At 39.0% G+C, this 18,818-nt stretch overlaps 1 protein-coding gene and 1 non-coding gene across 5 annotated transcripts in view; one reads left to right on the top strand and one right to left on the bottom strand.

Annotated features, from left to right (window-relative positions):
* The window catches only part of ERO1B (endoplasmic reticulum oxidoreductase 1 beta), a 67,963-nt gene that overhangs the window by 10,067 nt on the left and 39,078 nt on the right, over positions 1-18,818 (top strand). For all 4 annotated transcript variants that reach the window (XR_002519103.2, XM_009197046.3, XM_003893728.4 and 1 more), the window contains exon 2: positions 2,285-2,404. Coding sequence is in view for 3 of the 4 variants with exons in the window: in XM_009197046.3 (XP_009195310.1) it covers positions 2,285-2,404 (120 nt within the window). In the remaining variant the exon portion in view is untranslated. The remainder of the gene's footprint in view (positions 1-2,284; positions 2,405-18,818) is intronic.
* On the bottom strand, positions 4,511-4,700 carry LOC116271862. The gene has a single exon (XR_004180620.1). It is a non-coding gene; the product is annotated as a U2 spliceosomal RNA (small nuclear RNA).

Here is an 18,818-nt window from a genome sequence, read left to right as displayed (position 1 = left end):
TTCACTACTATGAATAGTGCAATGATAAACATTCAAGTGCAGGTGTCTTTTTGATATAATGATATCCTTTGGGTAGATACCCGGTAGTGGGATTGCCGGGTCAAATGATAGTTCTACTTTTAGTTCTTTGATAAATCTCCATATTGTTTTTCATAGGTGTTGAACTAATTTACAGTCCCACTAACAGTATATAAGCATTCCCTTTTTTCCACATCCTTGCCAACTTCTGTTTTTCTGTTTTACTTTTTAATATGATACTGGCAGTATTTAGAAGCTTTTAGTGACACACAGGTTTCTGTCTCAGTGGTCTTTTAAAGGTTATAAATATGTACATGTCAACTTTGTGAACCCATCCCCTACCACAATTAAAATGTTTTAAAGAAGTAAAATATGGTGCTTTATAAAGTCAACAATTTAAGAAAAATTTATAAGAAATAAAAAAACTCAACCGTATTGCTTAGGGATGCATTACCAGAAAAAGAAAAATTGATAACAAAAATGATTTATTTCTGCCTTTAGGGAAAGGGAGATAGATGTAATTAAAGAGGAGCTTAAAGGATACTGGCAGTATTTACTTCGTTATTTAATTATATATATATATTTATATGTATATATTATATATATATCAGTAGATAAAATATTTTTAAAACCTAGAGAGCTTTTTGGTTTGTATTTTTTTCCTGTTTAGGGGCTAGCATTTGAAGTCTTTACAAACATATTTCAGACTGCGGGGGAGCGGAAAGAAAAAAATAGAACTCGCTGTCTTGTAAGTAGTAAGTGAGAGCAATGGAATGAAATTTGGGAGTTAGTGATAGGATCCTAGTGAGTCGGACAGCAAAATAAATATAACTCTAGAGCCAAAATTCTGATAATGATCACTTATCTCAAGATAATATAGCCCTAACTCTGTTGAAGGGAGTCTGGGGACACATTTATATTCCTAGGGAGGGAGAATGAGAATGAAACAGCTTGCAAGGACCGGTTTCCATTTTCTGACCATTACTTGCATATATTCCTCCTATGGACCATATAAATAACCTTTAACAGGCTGAGACCCATTTTTTGTTTTTTGAAAATTTTAGTCGTAAGTTCATATGCAGTTGCAAGAAATAACACAGAAATCTCATATACTCTTTATCTGTTTATCCCAGTGGTAACATCCTGTAAACATGTAGTTCAGTGTTATAACTGGGACATTGACAGTGATAGAATCTACTGATCTTACTCAGAGTCTCCCAGTTTTACTTGTTTTGTTTGTGCGTGTATGTATTAGTGCCAGACAATCTTATCACATACATAGGTTCATGTATTCACCATCACAGTCAAAATACTGAACAGTTTCATCACCACAGGTATTCCTCCTGTTGCCCTTTTACAACCACACTATTTCCTTCCTACCCTACCTATCCCACCTTCCATCCCCTACCCCAGTCCCTAATCCCTGGCAACAAATAATATGCTTTCCATTTCTAAATTTTTTTCATTTGAAAAGTGTTCTGTAAATGGAATCATATAGCGTGTAACCTTTTGGCTTGCTTTTTCATTCAGGATAATTCCTGGAAGATAAATCCAGATTGTGCATATCAGTCAATGAGTTCCATTTTTAATTTAGCCAAAGATTGTTCTATGGAATTTTGGAACTCTAAATTCACTTCGGAAATACCAATTTCTCTTCTTGGATTAGCAAATAATCTTTGAATAGTGGATAAGATCATAAAGTCTGATAGATTGGGAATAAGTTCCATTTCTACTCTGGAAAAATTACTATAAGGCTGCTAAACCTTAATTTCCTTATATGTAATATGAAGATTATAATACCTCATTCATGGAATACTTTTGAAGAGGAAATGAGATAATATAAAGCTCTTAATACTCTGCCTATCATGTAAGCGTTCCATAAATGGCCGCCTAAAGGAAAGATAAAAGACATGGGTTACTACAGCAATATTATTACAGTCTGTAACTTCTAGGTTAGGTTGGGAAGATATTGCCTTCATATTCCAGTGGCCACTTGGATTTCATATATGTTTAAGTAGAGGAAGGAGAATTCAATAATCTTCAAGTGCTAAAGAAAAATGTTCTTCCAAATGGGTATAGCTGATCTTTCTATTGTTTTTTTATTTCATTGGCCACAGTAAAAAGTAAATTGACTGCTTTAATATTATATCTTAATCAGCAAGTACTGGCTAATTTGAACGAATAAATTACATTTTTATATAACAGTGTAGATTTGATAAGGTTGAAACATCAGTAGTTTACATATTTTAAATTATATAAATTCTAGGTCACTGGAGTTCTGGATGATTGCTTGTGTGACATTGACAGCATCGATAACTTCAATACCTACAAAATCTTCCCCAAAATAAAAAAATTGCAAGAGAGAGACTATTTTCGTTATTACAAGGTAAGGTTGTAATTTTGTATTCTGTTGATATCAAAGGTTTATATGTGACCTTTATGATCCCTTTGGAAACCCATTTCAGTTCCTCTCAGCACCCTGTGTGTATCTTTCATCATTGAATTTATTATGTATCATGGTGAAAACTTATCGATCTTTTTAAACAGTACAAATCTTAGCCCCCTTCCTTTGTACGGGGAGTTCCTCATTTTTCAGTTTTGGTTTTGAGGCAGAGACTCCTCTCTCTACAGAAGCTGAAAATGCCACAGACTTATTTTGTCAGCCTCTCTTATAATATAGTTCTGCCATCTGGACACACCTACTCAGCCTTTGGGTTGTTCTGATGGCAGTGTGCTAGCATTGTTAGCAGCGCACAGTACCGCAGCGGCATCTTTGTTGGACCTCTTTCTGAAAGGGCTGGCAAAACAGGCTGAGACTTCAGGTAGACCACTACCAATAGTAATGCTCCAGAATTGGTTCTTAAATCTACTAATAGTCTACTCTAGACCTTTACAAAATAACCAGTGATAGTTTAAAGGCAGCAGCAATCTTTAAATATAGCAGTAAGGCAATATTCAAAAGAACAGTGTTTTAAATTTTAGAACAACATTTTATTTTGTTTTATTTTACTTTATTTTATTTTTTATTCTTCTTCTTATTTTTGAGACGAAGTCTTACTCTGTCGCCCAGGCTGGAGTGCAGTGGCACAATCTCAGCTCACTGCAACCTCCATCTCCTGGCTTCAAGCGATTCTTCTGCCTCAGCATTCCGAGTAACTGAGATTACAGGTGTGCACCACCACACGCAGCTAGTTTTTGTATTTTTAGTAGAGACAGGATTTCGCCATATTGGCCAGGCTGATCTCAAACTCTTGACCTCAGGTGATCCACCTGCCTCGGCCTCCCAAAGTGCTGGGATTACAGATGGGAGTCACTGTGCCCGACCTAAATATATATATGTATGTTTTTGTTTTTGCTTTTTTTAGAGACAGAGTCTTGCCATTTTTGCCCAGGCTGATCTCGAATTCCTGGCCTCAAGTGATCAATCGATCGATCAATCTATCTATATTTTTGTTTCCTAGGCTTAGGTCAGCTAAATTAATTTTTTTTTGTTTTTTTTAGACAGAGTCTCACTCTGTCACCCAGTGCAGTGGTGCAATCTCAGTTCACTGCAACCTCCACCTCCTGGCTTCAAGCGATTCTTCTGCTTCAGCCTTCTGAGTAGCTGGGATTACAGGCGTGCGCCACCACACCTGGCTAGTTTTTGTATTTTTAGTAGAGACAGGGTTTTGCCATATTGGCCAGTCTGGTCTCAAACTCCTGACCTCAGGTGATCCACCTGCCTCAGTCTCCCAAAGTGCGGGATTACAGGTGTGAGTCACTGTGCCCGGCCTAAATATATATATTTTATTATTTAATAATATATGTATGTTTTTGTTTTTGCTTTTTTCAGAGATAAGGTCTTGCCATGTTTGCCCGGGCTGATCTCAAATTCCTGGCCTCAAGTGATCTCTCTCTCTCTCTCTATATATATATATAAATCTAGTTATATATATAATATATGTGTTTATATTATATATATTTTTTTTCCTAGGCTAAATTAAATTAAATTTTTTTGTTTTTTTTTCAGACAGAGTCTCGCTCTGTCACCCAGGCTGGAGTGCAGTAGTGTGATCTCAGCTCACTGCAATCTCCGCCTCCTGGGTTTAAGCAATTCTGTCTCAGCCTCCCGAGTAGCTGGGATTACAGGCACCCACCACCACGCCTGGCTAATTTTTGTGTTTTTAGTAGAGATGAGGTTTCACCATTTTGGCTAGGCTGGTCAAATTAAATATTTTTGAGGATTAAAAAAAATCTAGTATCTTGTGCAGAAAGATAACAAATAAGAGAATTAAAGATTTTGGGACACAACTCTCTTTCTTGTCAGCACCAGGAATATCCAAAAAAGGTGATGGATGTTTCTCCTCTATACAAAATCCTTTAGGAAAGCATGTTTCATGACTTTATTTCAAAGAGTAATCTATACCTAAATAAACTATTGAGTGTCTGTTACTCTAGGCATTTTATATACAAATAAGACATGTGCTGCTGCTTTTTTTTTTTTTTTTTTCTGGAGGAGTGCACCATTCCTGGAAGTACTGCAATACCAGGTCGATGCGTGGAGTGGATGCAGCAAGCTCCTATTCCATCTCCCTACTCCAAAAATCCATAAATATATTGTTCTCGGATAGAGGACATATCAGATATTAAACTGATAAGAACAGATACTACACTTGATCTTAGCCAAAAGGCCAAGGAGCAGTGGGAGAGACAGGTGCTTCTTTAAATTCCCACCACTGAATCTGTAAATCTAAATGCATTTATAGCTGCTTTCTCTTGTTTCTTTTCTACCATTACATTGAACTATGTGAAATTTTTACTTTTATATTTCAAAAATGGTTGAACGAGCCAGTTTCATATGGCTCAATGTAACACAATGGAGGAAGTGTTTCTTGTATCAAAGACCAGCTTTTCACAAGAGGTCCAGTTCACATCTCTACATAATGTTATGTCCCTCACTCTTTCACTCCTTCACTTTGGGTTTGTATCTTCTGTTTCTCTATCCCTAGCAGGCTTGCTCAATGGAAGTACTCCAATATTTGAATGTTTGAATGAATATCTCATTTAATCTTCACACCAAAATTTTCTCAATATTAGCCACATTTTTCAAACAAAGAAGTAATAGTTTAGGTATTCCAGGTAGGATATTTTTGTTGGCTAACAAACAGAACAGAAGATTTATTAAGAAAAGATGTGGAGTAGCTAACAAAATTATAAGATAAGCTGAGGAAGCATACTTCAGAAAAGATAAAACTAAAGCTGGAACTAATGACCATTTTCTTTAAGGAACCACTGGAATTTTGCATCAAATTAACTGTTTTCCCAGATTTTCCAAACTTTATGCAAGAGTTGTATTTCTGTCCAGGTAGCGTCATATGACCCATTGGACCAAAAGAAGGAAGGACACCTTGGTTGACAGTCTCATTTGCATGAGTAAAAGTGGAGTCATTGTTTCCCAAAGGGAAATTAGGGACTGTTACCAAAGAAGGAATAATGGAAGTTAGTTAGGCAGAAATGACAATGTGGCTCTTGGCTACTCAACAAACTCTCTCATTCTTCCTCTTACACATGCGGTTTGAAAACGTTCTGATCAACACAGTGAACTTATTCCATATGCTACCAAAACATACTCATACCCTCTCACAGGGGAGGGTTAATGCTGTGATCTAGTTAATGAATTCAGCTGTAACTCTAGGATATTTGGGTGATATCTACTCCTCTTTTTGTTCTGTCAACCTATAAAAGAAAGAAAAAGGAATATACTCTACCTACAACAGTGGCAAAAAAAGGAAAGCTTTAAAAAGAAAAAGCTAAGAGAAGGGGTTAATTTAATTTTTTATTATTATTATCATTATTATTATTATTATTATTTTTGAGACAGAGTCTTGCTCTGTCGCCCAGGCTGGAGTGCAGTGGTGCGATCTTGGTTCACTGCAACCTCATCCTCCCAGGTTCAAGTGATTCTTCTGCCTCAGCCTCCTAGGTAACTGGGACTACAGGCCCACACCACTACACCTGACTAATTTTTATATTTTCAGTAGAGACGGCATTTCACCGTGTTGATCAGGCTGGTCCACAACTCCTGACCTCAGGTGATCCACCCACCTTGGCCTCCCAAAGTGCTGGGATTATAGGCATGAGCCACCGTGCCCAGCCAAAAAGAGGTTAATTTTAAACACATACCACGTACATACTTATGATTCAGCAAGCAAGGTGGAGGTAACAGTCCACCTTTACGCAGTTGGGCAGTTGTTTGCTATAGCTGGTGTTTCTGACTTCTCTTTTTTGCTTCTTATTCCATTCCTTTATGCACTAAATATTTATTGAATGATTAGTTTGTGTCAGGTACTATGGATACAGTAGTGGATAAGACAAAACTTTTCTGATAAGAGAGACAAACAGTAAACAAATAAACAATAAAATATAATTTCAGATGCTTATAAGGTAAGTTCTATGGAGAAAAGTAAAGTAGGAGAGAATGAATATTGGGGAATTGGAGGGTGGGAGAGGTAGGTAGCCCTACATTAAAGAAAGGTATTTGGGAAAATAAGGTATCTATGCTAATGTGACATTTGAGCAAAGTCCTACCTAATGCGAAACAGCCATCAGAGGGTTTGGGGAAAGAACATTCCAGGGAAAAGATGTAGAATACCAAGTAAATGATCTTGAGATAGGAATAAGCTTGGTGTGTTGAACGGGCAGAAAGCTGGTATAGCTGGAGGAAAGTGAATGAGAGGGAGAGGTGGAAATATAGGTAGGGACCAGGTTTAAAAAACGGTAGGACCTTATTGACCATGTAAGGATACTGGATCTTATTTTAAGCAGGTTAAGAAACTACTAAAGGCATTTTTGTGCAAAAAAGACTGTAAGAGTAGAAGACAAGAAATAGAGGAACCATTTAGAGGAACCAATAGAGGAGACTATTGTGTTAGTTCATATAAAAACAATACAGATTTGGGATAGAATGCTAGAGCTGAAAAATGTAGAAAATGATCAAATTAGGGTTGTACACAAAAGGTAACACTAGCAAGCTTTTCTGATGGATTGAGTGTGAAGTATGATGATAGAAATGAATCAAGGATGATGCCTAAGTTTTGAGTGCACATGTACAAGTGCAAATATACATATATGTAAAATCATGACCAAATAGATTTTATTCCAAGAATGCAAGGATGATTCTTGCATTGATGTTGATCAACAAAATTCAATATGTGCTCCTGATTTTTAACATAATAAGAATGATGTATATTTCTTAATATGATGATTTCAGTCCTAACATCAGCATACCTAACATGTCTTGCATATGGGGAAACACTAGAGGAATTCTCAGTTAGGTCAAGAACCAAGACAAGGATACCCACTATCTCCATTAACTGTTGGATATACCGTCTGACACAGTCAAATAAAAAAAAAAAACACCTATCCAATGTGATGGCTCTGATTTAAAAAAAAAAAAAAAAGAAGAAAGAAAAAAATAACTAGAGTCATAATATTTTATTTTACTTTTTTTTGTATAAATGTAAGGGGTACAAGTGCAATTTTGTTACATGGATATATTGCCTAGTGGTGAAGCCTGGGCTTTTAATGGAACCATCACCCAAATAGTGTGCATTGTACCCCTTATGTAATGTCTCATCCCTTACTCCCCTCCCACCCTTCTTTTTTTTTTGGAGACAAGAGTCTCACCTTTGTTGCCCAAGCTGGAGTGCTGTGGTGTGATCTCGGCTGACTGCAATTTCTGCCTCCTGGGTTCAAATGATTCTCCTGCCTCAGGTCTCCCAAGTAGCTGGGACTACAGATGTACGCCACCATGCCTGACTAATTTTTATATTTATAATAGAGACGGAGTTTCGCCGTGTTGGCCAGGTTGGTCTTGAACTCATGATCTCAAGTGATCTGCCCACCTTGGCCTCTCAAAGTGCTAGGATGATAGGCATGAGCCACCATGCCTGGCCCACCCCACCCTTCTGAGTCTCCAGTGACTATTACTCCACATTCTATGCCCATGTATACACATTGTTTAGCTCCTCCTTATAAGTGACAATGGAGAGGCATACAGATTTTAAAGGAATAAGTATAACTATTTTCATTGATAAATGAAAAAAGTTGTCTGGGCATGGTGGCTTCTGCCTGTAATCCCAGCACTTTGGGAGGCTGAGGTAGGTGGATCACTTGAGGCCACGAATTCGAGACTAGCCTATCTAACATAGCAAAAACCCTGTCTCCACTAAAAATATAAAAAATTAGCTGGGCATGGTGGCGCATGCCTGTAATCCCAGTTACTGATCGGGGGGTGGGCAGAGGCATAAGAATTGCTTGAAACCGGGAGGTAGAGGTTGCAGTGACCCAAGATCATGCCACTGCACTCCAGCCTGGGTGACAGACTCTGTCTCAAAAATAAAAAAATATAGATACATGAAAAAAGTTATATGTAAAAAATGCAAAAGAATCAATAATAAAATGAAAAACAATAAAACATATATCAATATAGCAAGCCATAAACTTGATATACAAAAAAATCAATATCTTCATAAATGTAAATAATAACCATTTAGAAGTTGTAACAGTAAGGAAACCACCATTTACATTAGCAATGAAACCAGGCGTGGTGGTGCATGCCTGTAGTCCCAGTTACTTGGGAGACTGAGCTGGAAGTATCACTTGAGCCCAGGAGGTCGAGACAAGCCTAGGCAACATAGCAATACTACTGACTCCAAAAAAAAAAAAAAGCAAACAAAATAAAACAAAAAATGTATTAGCAATAAAACAGATAAGGTATATAGGAATAAGTACATCAAGAAGTATGCAAAACCTAAAGGAGGAAAGCTTTAAAACATTCTTGAAAGACACAAAAGTAGATTTGAACAAATGGAAAGATATCCTTTGTAGCTTAACAATTTTAAGTCTCCCCTAGATAATATGTAAATTTAATGTGATCCTAATAAAAATACTGAATTTTGGCTTGGCACAGTGGATCACACCGGCAATCCCAGCACTTTGGGAGCCGCGATGGGTGGATCACTTGAGGTTCGAGACCCACCTGGCCAACCTGGTGACACCCTATCTCTACTAAAAATATAAAAAATTAGCCAAGCATGGTGGAGTGTGCCTGCAATCCCAGCTACTCGGGAGGCTGAGGTGGGAGAATCGCTTGAACCTGGGAGGTGGAGGTTGCCGTGAGCCAAGATCATGCCACTACACTCCAGCCTGGGTGGCAGAGCGAGACTTCATCTCCAACAACAACAACAAAACCTAGTTTTTGTTTATTTTCCTGGAGCTAGACAAGTTGTCACAGGTTAGGTTCTCTGAGAAGCATATTCTGAGACAGTGATAAGTGTACAAGAGCTTAGTTAGGGACTACTGTTGGGACCAACAGTTTGGGGAAGGCAGGGAATGAGGATTGGGCAAAGGGAGAAGTCAAGCTGTGATGCAGCCTCAGTGGAAACCTCAGGTAAGCCTGTGGGGAATTCTAAAATGGAATAACACTTCCGAGTTAGTTGTCCCCATTTTGGGCAAGAGGTCTAGGCCTTTATATCTCTCCATCAGTTGGTCATTGGATGAAGGCCACCATAGGAAATAAGTATCCAATCTTGGGTAAGGGAGCTCTTTTCACCCGAGGTTGTCTACCTGCAACATTTCCACAGCTGGGGTAATTATAACCCCTTTATTCTTGAAGGGTGATCTGAGTTGTATCGTACAGTGTCTACCACAGTCCATTCCTTGCACTATGTATTTCTTTTGCTGAATTAAAAAATTAGCGTAACATTTAGCAGCTTAAAACAGCAGGGCTGGGCATGGTGGCTCACGTTTGTAATCCCAGCACTTTGTAATCCCAGCACTGGTGGATCATTTGAGGTCAGGAGTTCAAGACCAGCCTGGCCAACATGGTGAAACCCCATCTCTACTAAAAATACAAAAAAATTAGCTGACCAGTGGTGGCGTGCAACTGTAATCCCAGCTACTTGGGAGGCTGAGGCAGGAGAATCACTTGAGCCTTGGAGGCAGAGGTTGCGGTGAACTGAGATCGCACCACTGCACTCCAGCCTTGGCGACAGAGCGAGACCCTGTCTCAAAAAAATAAATAAACAAACAAAAAAAGACTGAAAAGATGCCATTTCAGGAAGACCTAAAGAGTGAGAAAGCAAGCAATGTGGATATCTGGGGAAAGAGCATTTTTGTATGAGGTAAAGATCCAGCTTCATTCCTGTGAATGTGAATATCCAGTTTTCCCAACACTTTATTAAACAGACTGTCCATTCCCGGTTGTGTGTTCTTGGCACTTTTGTCAAAAATCAATTGACCGTACACACTTGGGATTCTTAGGTTTATTTCTGGACTTCCTAACTTGTTCCATTGGTTGATGTGTCTATTTTTATGCCAGTACCATGCTGTTTTGATTACAGTAACTTTGTAATATATTTTGAAATCACAGTGTGCAATGAGTCCACCTTTGGTTTTTTTGCTCATGATTGCTTTGGCTATTCAGAGTCTTTTCTGGTTCCATACAAATTTTACGATTGTTCTTTTTTTGTTTGTTTGTTTTTGTTTTTTTGAGACAGGGTCTTGCTCTGTTGTGTGGGCTGGAGTGCAGTGGCACAATCATAGCTCACTGTAGGCTTGAAAACCTTGAACTGTCCTCAACTGATCCTCCCACCTCTGCTTCCTAAAGTGCTGGGATTACAGATGTGATCTGCTGTGCCTGGCTGGATTGTTTTTTATATGTCTGTAAAGAAATGACATAGGAATTTTGATAGGAATTGCATTGAATCTGTCGATCACTTTAGGTAACATGAACATTTTAACAATTTAATTCTTCCAATCAGTGAATAGGGGTTATCTTTCCACTTATTTGTGTCTTCAGTTTCTTTCATTAGTGTTTTAGTTTTTAGTGCATAGATCTTTCACCTCCTTGGTTAAATTTACAACTATTTCATTTCTTGATGTTATTGTAAATATGATTGTTTTCTCAATTTGGGGGGGATTGTTCATTGTTAGTGTACAGAAATGCTATGGACTTTTGTATGCTGACATTGTAACCTGCAGCTTTGCAGAATTTATCACCAGTTTTTTACTGGATTTTTTGGTGGTCTTTAAAGTTTTCTATGAGATCATGTCATCAGCAAACAGATATTTTCATTTCTTTTTCTATATAGATGTATATTATTTCTTTTTCTCACCTTATTGCTCTGACTAGAACTTCCAGTACTATGTTGAATAGAAGTGGCAAGAGTGGGCATTCTTGTCTTGTTTCTAATCTTAGAAGAAAAGCTTTTCAGTTGTCACCATTGAGTATGATGTTAGCTGTGGGTACATGACCTTTATTATGCTGGGGTACATTTTTTCCATACCTTATTTTTTGGGGGTAGTTTTTATGAAAGGATGTTGAATTTTGTCATACGCTTTTTCTGCATCTATCAAAATAATCATGTGGCTTTTGTTTTAATTTTATTAATGTGTATTATTTTTATTGATTTATGTATGTCAAACTACCCCTTGTATTTCTGGGATAAATCTCACTTGATGATAGTGAATGATCTTTTTAATATGCTGTTGGATTTGGTTCACTAGTATTTTATTGAGGATTTTTGCATTTTTGTTCATCAGGGCTGTTGTCCTCTATTCTTTTTTTGTTTTGTTTTTTGTTTTTTGTTTTGGTAGTGTCTTTGGCTTTGGAATCAGGGTAAATACTGGCTTTCTAAAATGAGTTTGAAAGTATTACCTTCTCGGCCGGGCGCGGTGGCTCAAGCCTGTAATCCCAGCACTTTGGGAGGCCGAGGCGGGTGGATCACGAGGTCAGGAGATCGAGACCATCCTGGCTAACATGGTGAAACCCCGTCTCTACTAAAAATACAAAAAACTAGCCGGGCGTGGTGGCGGGCGCCTGTAGTCCCAGCTACTCGGAGGCTGAGGCAGGAGAATGGCGTGAACCTGGGAGGCGGAGCTTGCAGTGAGCCGAGATCGCGCCACTGCACTCCAGCCTGGGTGACACAGCGCGAGACTCCGTCTCAAAAAAAAAAAAAAAAAAAAGAAAGTATTACCTTCTCTTCAATTTTTTTTGACAAGTTTAAGGATTGATTGCTATTCTTTATATGTTTGGTAGAATTCAGCAGTGAAGCCATGAGATGAGGTCCTGGCCTTTCTTTTTTCTTTTTTTGAGAGTAAGTCTTGCTCTGTTGCCCAGGCTGGAGTGCAGTGGCACGATCTTGGCTCATTACAACCTCCATCTCCTGGGTTCAAGTGATTCTCCTGCCTCAGCCTCTCGAGTAGCTGGGATTATAGGCCAACACCACCCCATCCAGCTAATTTTTGTATTTTTAATAGAAACAGGGTTTCACCATGTTGTTCAGGCTGGTCTTGAATTCCTGACCTGACCTCAGGTGATCCACCTGCCTTAGCCTCCCAAAGTGCTGAGATTACAGACATGAGCTACTGTGCCCAGTGCCTGATCTTTCTTTGATAAAATACTTTTTATCGAATCAATCTTTTTAATTATTATTGGCCTATTCAGATTTTCATTACTTCCTTACTCTGGCTTTGGTAGGCTGCATGTTTCTAATAATTTCTTCATTTCTTCTAGGTTATCCAATTTATTGGAATATAGTTGTGATTAGTAGTCTCTTTTTCTTTAACATCAGTTGTAATGTCTCCTCTTTAATTCTGATTTTGTTTGCATCTTCTCTTTTTCTTTGTTAGTCTCTTTTTCTTTGTTTGTCTGTTTTGTTTGTCTTTAAAAAAAAAAACTTTGGTTTCATTGATTACTGATTTCTAGTTTCATGTTATTGTGGTCAAGAAAGATACTTCGTATGATTTCAGTGTTCTTAAATTTGTTAAGACTTGTTTTGTGGCCTAACGTGATCTACCCTGGAGAATGTTCCATATGTACTGAGAAGAATGTATATTCTGTCACTGTTGTATGGAATATCCTATAAATATCTGGTAGGGCAATTTGGTCTAAAGTGTAGTTCAAGTTCAGTGTTTCCTCATTGATTTTTTTTTTTCTGTCTAGAGATCTAATGTCGAAAGTAGAGTATTGAAGTCTTATTATATTGCAGTTTATCTCTCTCTTCAAAGCTATTAGTATTTGCTTTATATATTTACATTTTCTGAAGTTGGGTGCATGTATATGTAGTTTGTGTAACTTCTTGATAAATTGACCCCTTTATCATTTGTAATGACCTCCTTTGTCTCTTTTTACACGTTTGACTTAAAGTCTATTTTGTCTGACATACGGATAGCTACCCCTGCTCTTTTGGTTTCTAGTTGCATAGAATATCTTTTTCTATCTTTTCAGTCTGTGTGTATCCTTAAGAGGTGAAGCAAGTCCTTTATAAGCAGCATATAATTAGGTCTTATTTTTTAACCCATTCAGCCTGTTCATGGCTTTTGATTGGATAATTTAATCCATTTGCATTCAAAGTAATCGTTGACAGGTAAGGACTTACTATTGCCATTCTGTTAATTGTTTTATTGTTGTTGTTGTTAATCTGTAATTCCTTTATTCTCTCCTCCTCTCTTGCTGTTTTCCTTTGTGGTTTGATGACTTTTTTGTAGTGGTATGCCTTGAATCTTTTATCTTTTCTGCAACTACTAAGGGTTTTTGCTTTGTAGTTACCATGAGACCTACATACATCTTACGTTAGTAGCAGGCTGTTTTCAGCTGATGCTTACTTAACTTTGATCACTTGCATAAATGCTATACTTTTATTCCCCTCCCCACCCACCCAATTTGGTTTTACGGACATGTCTTATGTCTTGTATAGTTTGCATAGTGTATTATAGCTATAGTTATTTATTTTTAATATTTTGACCTTTAACTTTCCTATTAGAAATATAATTGATATTTACACCACCACTACAGTATAATAGTGTTCTGAGTTTGACTGTATGCTTACTTTTACTAGTGAGTTTTATGTTTTCATATTTATTTATTTTTGTTTGAGATGCAGTCTCACTCTGTCACCCAGGCTGGAGTACAATGGCACGATCTTGGCTCACTGCAACCTCTGCCTCCCAAGTTCAAGTGATTCTCCTGATTCGGCCTCCTGAGTAGCTGGGATTACAGGCACGCACCACCAAAAGTACAATTTTTGTACTTTTTTTTTTTTTTAGTAGAAATGAGGTTTCACCATGTTGGCCAGGCTGGTTTTGAACTCCTGGCCTCAAGTGATCCACCCTCTAGGCCTCCCAAGTTGCTGGGATTACAGGTGTGAGCCCCTGTGCCCGGCCATTTTCATATATTTTTAATATTTCTAGTTGGCAACATTTTTCATCAGCTTAAAGGATCCTTTTAGCATTTTTCATAAGGCAGGTCTAGTGGTGATAAATTCCCTTACCTTTTGTCTGAGAAGGTTTTTATTTCTCCTTCATTTTTGAAGAACAGGATCACTGAATATAGTATTTTTGGTTGACAATTTTTTTTCTTCCTTTTCTATCAGCTTTTTGAATCTAATATTCCACTCCTTTCTGGCCTACAAGGTTTCTGTTGAAAATTTTGCCTGTAATTTATTGGAAGTTCCCTTGTTTGTAACAACTCACTTTTCCCTTGTAGCTTTCAATATTTTCTCTGTCTTTAACTTTTGACAATTTGATAATAATGTCTCTTGGTGTGTGAGTCTCTTCAGATTCCTCCTATCAAGTTTTCATTGAACTTCCTGGATCTGGCTGGGTTTTTTTGTTTTGTTATTTTTGCTTCATTTTGTTTCTTTTTTTTTTTTCTTTCTCTCTCTCTCTCTCTGTCTTCTTTCTTTCTTTCATCATAAGCAAGCTAACATAGGGGGATCTGGCTTTCTGTTTCCTTCCCCAGAATTGGGAAGTGTTCTGCCACTTTTTCTTTGAATTTTTTTTCTTTTTGTCCCTTTTTTTCTTTCTTCTACTTCTGGTACTCTGATAATGTGTGTAATTCTGCTTGGTGGTATCCTATGAGTCCCTTAGGCTGTCTTCACTCTTTTTCAGTCTTTTTTCTTTTTGTTCCTCAGATTGGATGATTTCCAGTGAACTGTCTTCAAGTTTGCTAATCCTTTCTTCTGCTTGATCTAGTCTGCTGTTGGACCCCTCTATTGAATTTTTTTAGTTTGGCTATTGTGTTCTTCAGCTCAATGATTTCTGTTTGGTATTTTAAAAATATTTTCTGCCTCTTTGTTGACATTCTTAGTTTGTTCATGCATCACACTCCTTACCTCAGTGAGCATCTTTATGACTCCTTTTAAATGTCCTGTTAGGTAAATCACATATCTTCATTTCAGTAGGGTTGGTTTCTAATTGAGATTGTCTTTTTTTTTTTTTTTTTTGAGCATAATATTTCCCTATTTCTTCATTTTTCTTAAGGCACATAGAGTGCTGTCCCTTCTGTTTAGGCTCAAGAAGGTTTATTCTTTATTTGCTACATAGGCTCCTAGATACTGGCTTATTAGAAGCCAAAGCTGTGGGGAGTTGCTGGAAAGGCTGCCAAGATTTTGGCTTGAGGAACTAGAATAATGGAGTTACTGTTTACTCAGATGGTGAATATTACTAGAAGAAGTAATTCTTCATTTTTCTTAACTCTGTATTGGTTTCTGTGTATTATATAAAAGAACCACCTTCTCTAGTCTTGTTAGACTGGTCTTATGTAGCAGGTGTTTCTTCCCAGTCAGCCTGGGCAGTATTCTGGTTCCTCAGAACTTTGTGCTTGTCCAGCCTGTCTTTGTTCTTAGTGGCCTCCAAGAAATTAGAGTCAAGTTGTACTATTGCCTTGAGAGGGGTGGTATAGAAGCCATTCCCTTGGGATATGACTAGAGGTATTGGGATGTTAGATGCATGCTTTGGTTTCTTCTTTCCTTGCAGAGAAGCTGAAAGCCAGAGTTTATCTCCCACTGATTCTGCTCTGCACCAAGGAGAGTGTCTGAGGCAGATGTCTATATTCTTGATCTAACTGCTGACTTTTAACCTGGAGGAGATAGCTGCTGAATATTTATTTGCAAGTTTAAAAGTCACCTGTTTGTTCTCAGTGGTCTAGGAGACTCAGGAGTGTAGAGCTTCATCAACTCCCAGAGCTAGGTGATTTAGCAGCCTGTCCCTCCAATGAAAGCTATAAAAGTTGGGGTTCTCGATGTGTTCAAAAACTTTTCGTGGCGAGTTTGAAGACCTGGAATTATTGCCAGAGCCTGCAGGGAAAAAGGTGCAGGAAGCCCACTCTACTTTTTGGGCCAGCAGGTCTCATGCCTCCCTAGCAGGGGGAGACTTCTGATCTGAAGCTATTACTGAAGCAAGCCAGGAGGAAGGCACAGGGAGTGCTGACTTCCCTTTTCAGGAATGGGGAGGTCCCCCACCTCCTTCCACCGGGAGATTATAGGAATTTATCTCTAGAGCACATGGAGGCAGAAGGCCTGAGAAGTGCTGTCCCTTCCATTCGTGCTGGCAGAGATTTCAGGGCTGGGATTATGTCTGGAGCAAGCCAGGGAAGGAGGTGCAGAGAGTGCTCACTCTCCTGTTCAAGCAAGAAGTCTCACATGCACCTTGCAGGGGTAACCTTTTGGTCTGGAGTTCCCTGAAGCAAGTCAGGGAAGAAGACACAGGGAATGTCCCCTTCTCTTTCTAGTCATGGAGAGGGCCCCTTGCCTCCTCCTAATGAGAGGTTGCAAGCCAGGGAAGAAAGCACAGAGAGTGCTGTTCCTCCTGTTCTTGCTGGCAGAGGCCTCCAGTCTCTTTCCAAGGAGAGAGTGTATGGCTAGGATTAGCACCTGAAGTAAGCCAGGGGAGAAGAAGGCACATAAAGTGCTGTCCCTTCCGTTTAGGCTCAAGGAGGTTTATTCTTTATTTGCTACCTAGGTTCCTGGATAATGGCTTGTTAGAGGCCAGAGCCTCAGGGAGTTGCTGGAAAAGCTGCCAAGATTTTGGCTTGAGGAACTAGAATAATGGAGTTGCTGTTTACTCAGATGGTGAGAATTACTAGAAGGAGGGAGTACAGTTTTGGATATGTTAATTTTGAGGTACCTATGAATGCCCTATCCAGGAAGAGATAATCAAGGAAGCAGGTGGGTATACAGGCCAGAAGCTCAAGGGAGGTGTCCAGGCTGAGAACTTGCAGTCCCCAAATGTGCCATGCTGTTTTAAGGTTCTTTGTTTATGCACATCCTGCCCCGCTGCCTATAAATCTCCCTCAAACACTTCTAGTCATACCCATGTTACGTATTACCAAAAGTCAGAGTTGATCACCCTCTCCTCTATGTTGCCAATCTCTATCTATTTTTGCCTTCTCTGTAATATAGATATTGTTTACTTAACCATATTAATTTGGTGTCTACTATGTATTATACTACTGTTCTAAGCACTAAGGATAAGATAATGCAAAATTCTGATCCATATGATGGTAGGAGGTGCAGACAATAAATAAGCAGATAACATTCAGGTAGTGATAAGTGCCATAAAAGAATGTAAAACAGTACGTTGGGATAGAGGTTGCCTACTGAGCACTACTTCAGCAAGCCTGGCCAGGAATGGTCTCTCTGCTGAGGTATGACATGTGAGAGAGACTTGAATGAGGTGAAAGAGTGAGCCGTCATAAGATCTGGAGGAACAATAATACAGGCAGAGAGGACAGCAAATATAAAGACCTTGAGGCCAGGCATTGTGGCTCACACCTATAATCTCAACACTTTGGGAGTCTGAGGTGGGTGGATGGCTTGAGCCCAGGAATTGCAGCCCAACCTGGGAAACATAGTGATACCTCGGCTCTACTTAAAAAAAAAAAAAAAAAAAAAAAATTAGCCGGGCATGGTGATACATCTGTGGTCCCAGCTGCTTGGAAGGTTGAGGTACGAAGATCGCTTGAGCCCAGGAGTTTGAGGCTGCAGTGAGCCAGGTTTGTGCCACTGCACTCCAGCCTGAGTGACAGAGCAAGACACTGTCTCAGGAAAAAAAAAAAAAAAAAAGATAAAGACCGGCCAGGCACAGTGGCTCACACCTGTAATCCCAGCACTTTGGGAGGCCAAGGCGGGCAGATCACCTGAGGTCGGGAGTTCGAAACCAGCCTGGCCAATGTGGCAAAACCCTGTCTCTACTAAAAATACAAAAATTAGCCAGGCGCGGTGGTGGGCGCCTGTAATTCCAGCTACTTGGGAGGCTGAGGCAGGAGAATTTCTTGAACCCAAGAGGCAGAGGTTGCAGTGAGCCAAGATCACACCATTGCACTCCAGCCTGGGTGACAGAGCGAGATTCTGTCTCAAAAAATAAAAATAATAAAGACCTTGAGACATAGGGAGCCTGGTGTGTTCCCAGCAAGGCCAGTGTGGCCAGAGGAGCATACTAGAGGTCAGAGAGGTAGGCCAGAGGCCAGGTTATGGAGGGCCTTGTGGAGCTTGCTGCAGAGTTTATAAACTCTAAGGGTGATGGAAGCCACAGGAAGGTTTTGAGGAGGGATTGATGTGATCTGATTTGTTTTAAATAGATAACTGTAGTTGCTGTATGGAAATAGAAGTAGAAGCACGGAGACTATTGCAATAGTGTAGGCAAGAGGTAGGTGGTGAAAAATGGAAAATGAATTGTTTGATGGGGTACAAGAAAAGGGAGGAAAGAGAATAAAACCTAGATTTTGGCATGGGCAATCTGCAAGTCCTATTGAATTACTGTCTTCCTGTAATGTGTAGAATAGGAAAATCCAGAGTTTTTACCATGGTTAAAATGTCCTGCATGATCTGTCCCTTGTTTACCTCCATCCTCGTTCTCTACCACCCTCCCCCTTCTACGTTAAACATCAGCTCAACTGGTGATTTTTAGTTCACATAACTGTCCAGGCTTTTTATTGCCATATCCAAATGCACACTTCCTCCATCCTAAAATATTACCGC

The sequence above is a fragment of the Papio anubis genome, chromosome 1, assembly GCF_008728515.1.
Source record: "Papio anubis isolate 15944 chromosome 1, Panubis1.0, whole genome shotgun sequence".
In the NCBI taxonomy this organism is placed as follows: domain Eukaryota; kingdom Metazoa; phylum Chordata; class Mammalia; order Primates; family Cercopithecidae; genus Papio; species Papio anubis.
This window is presented reverse-complemented; position numbering and strand designations above follow the sequence as displayed.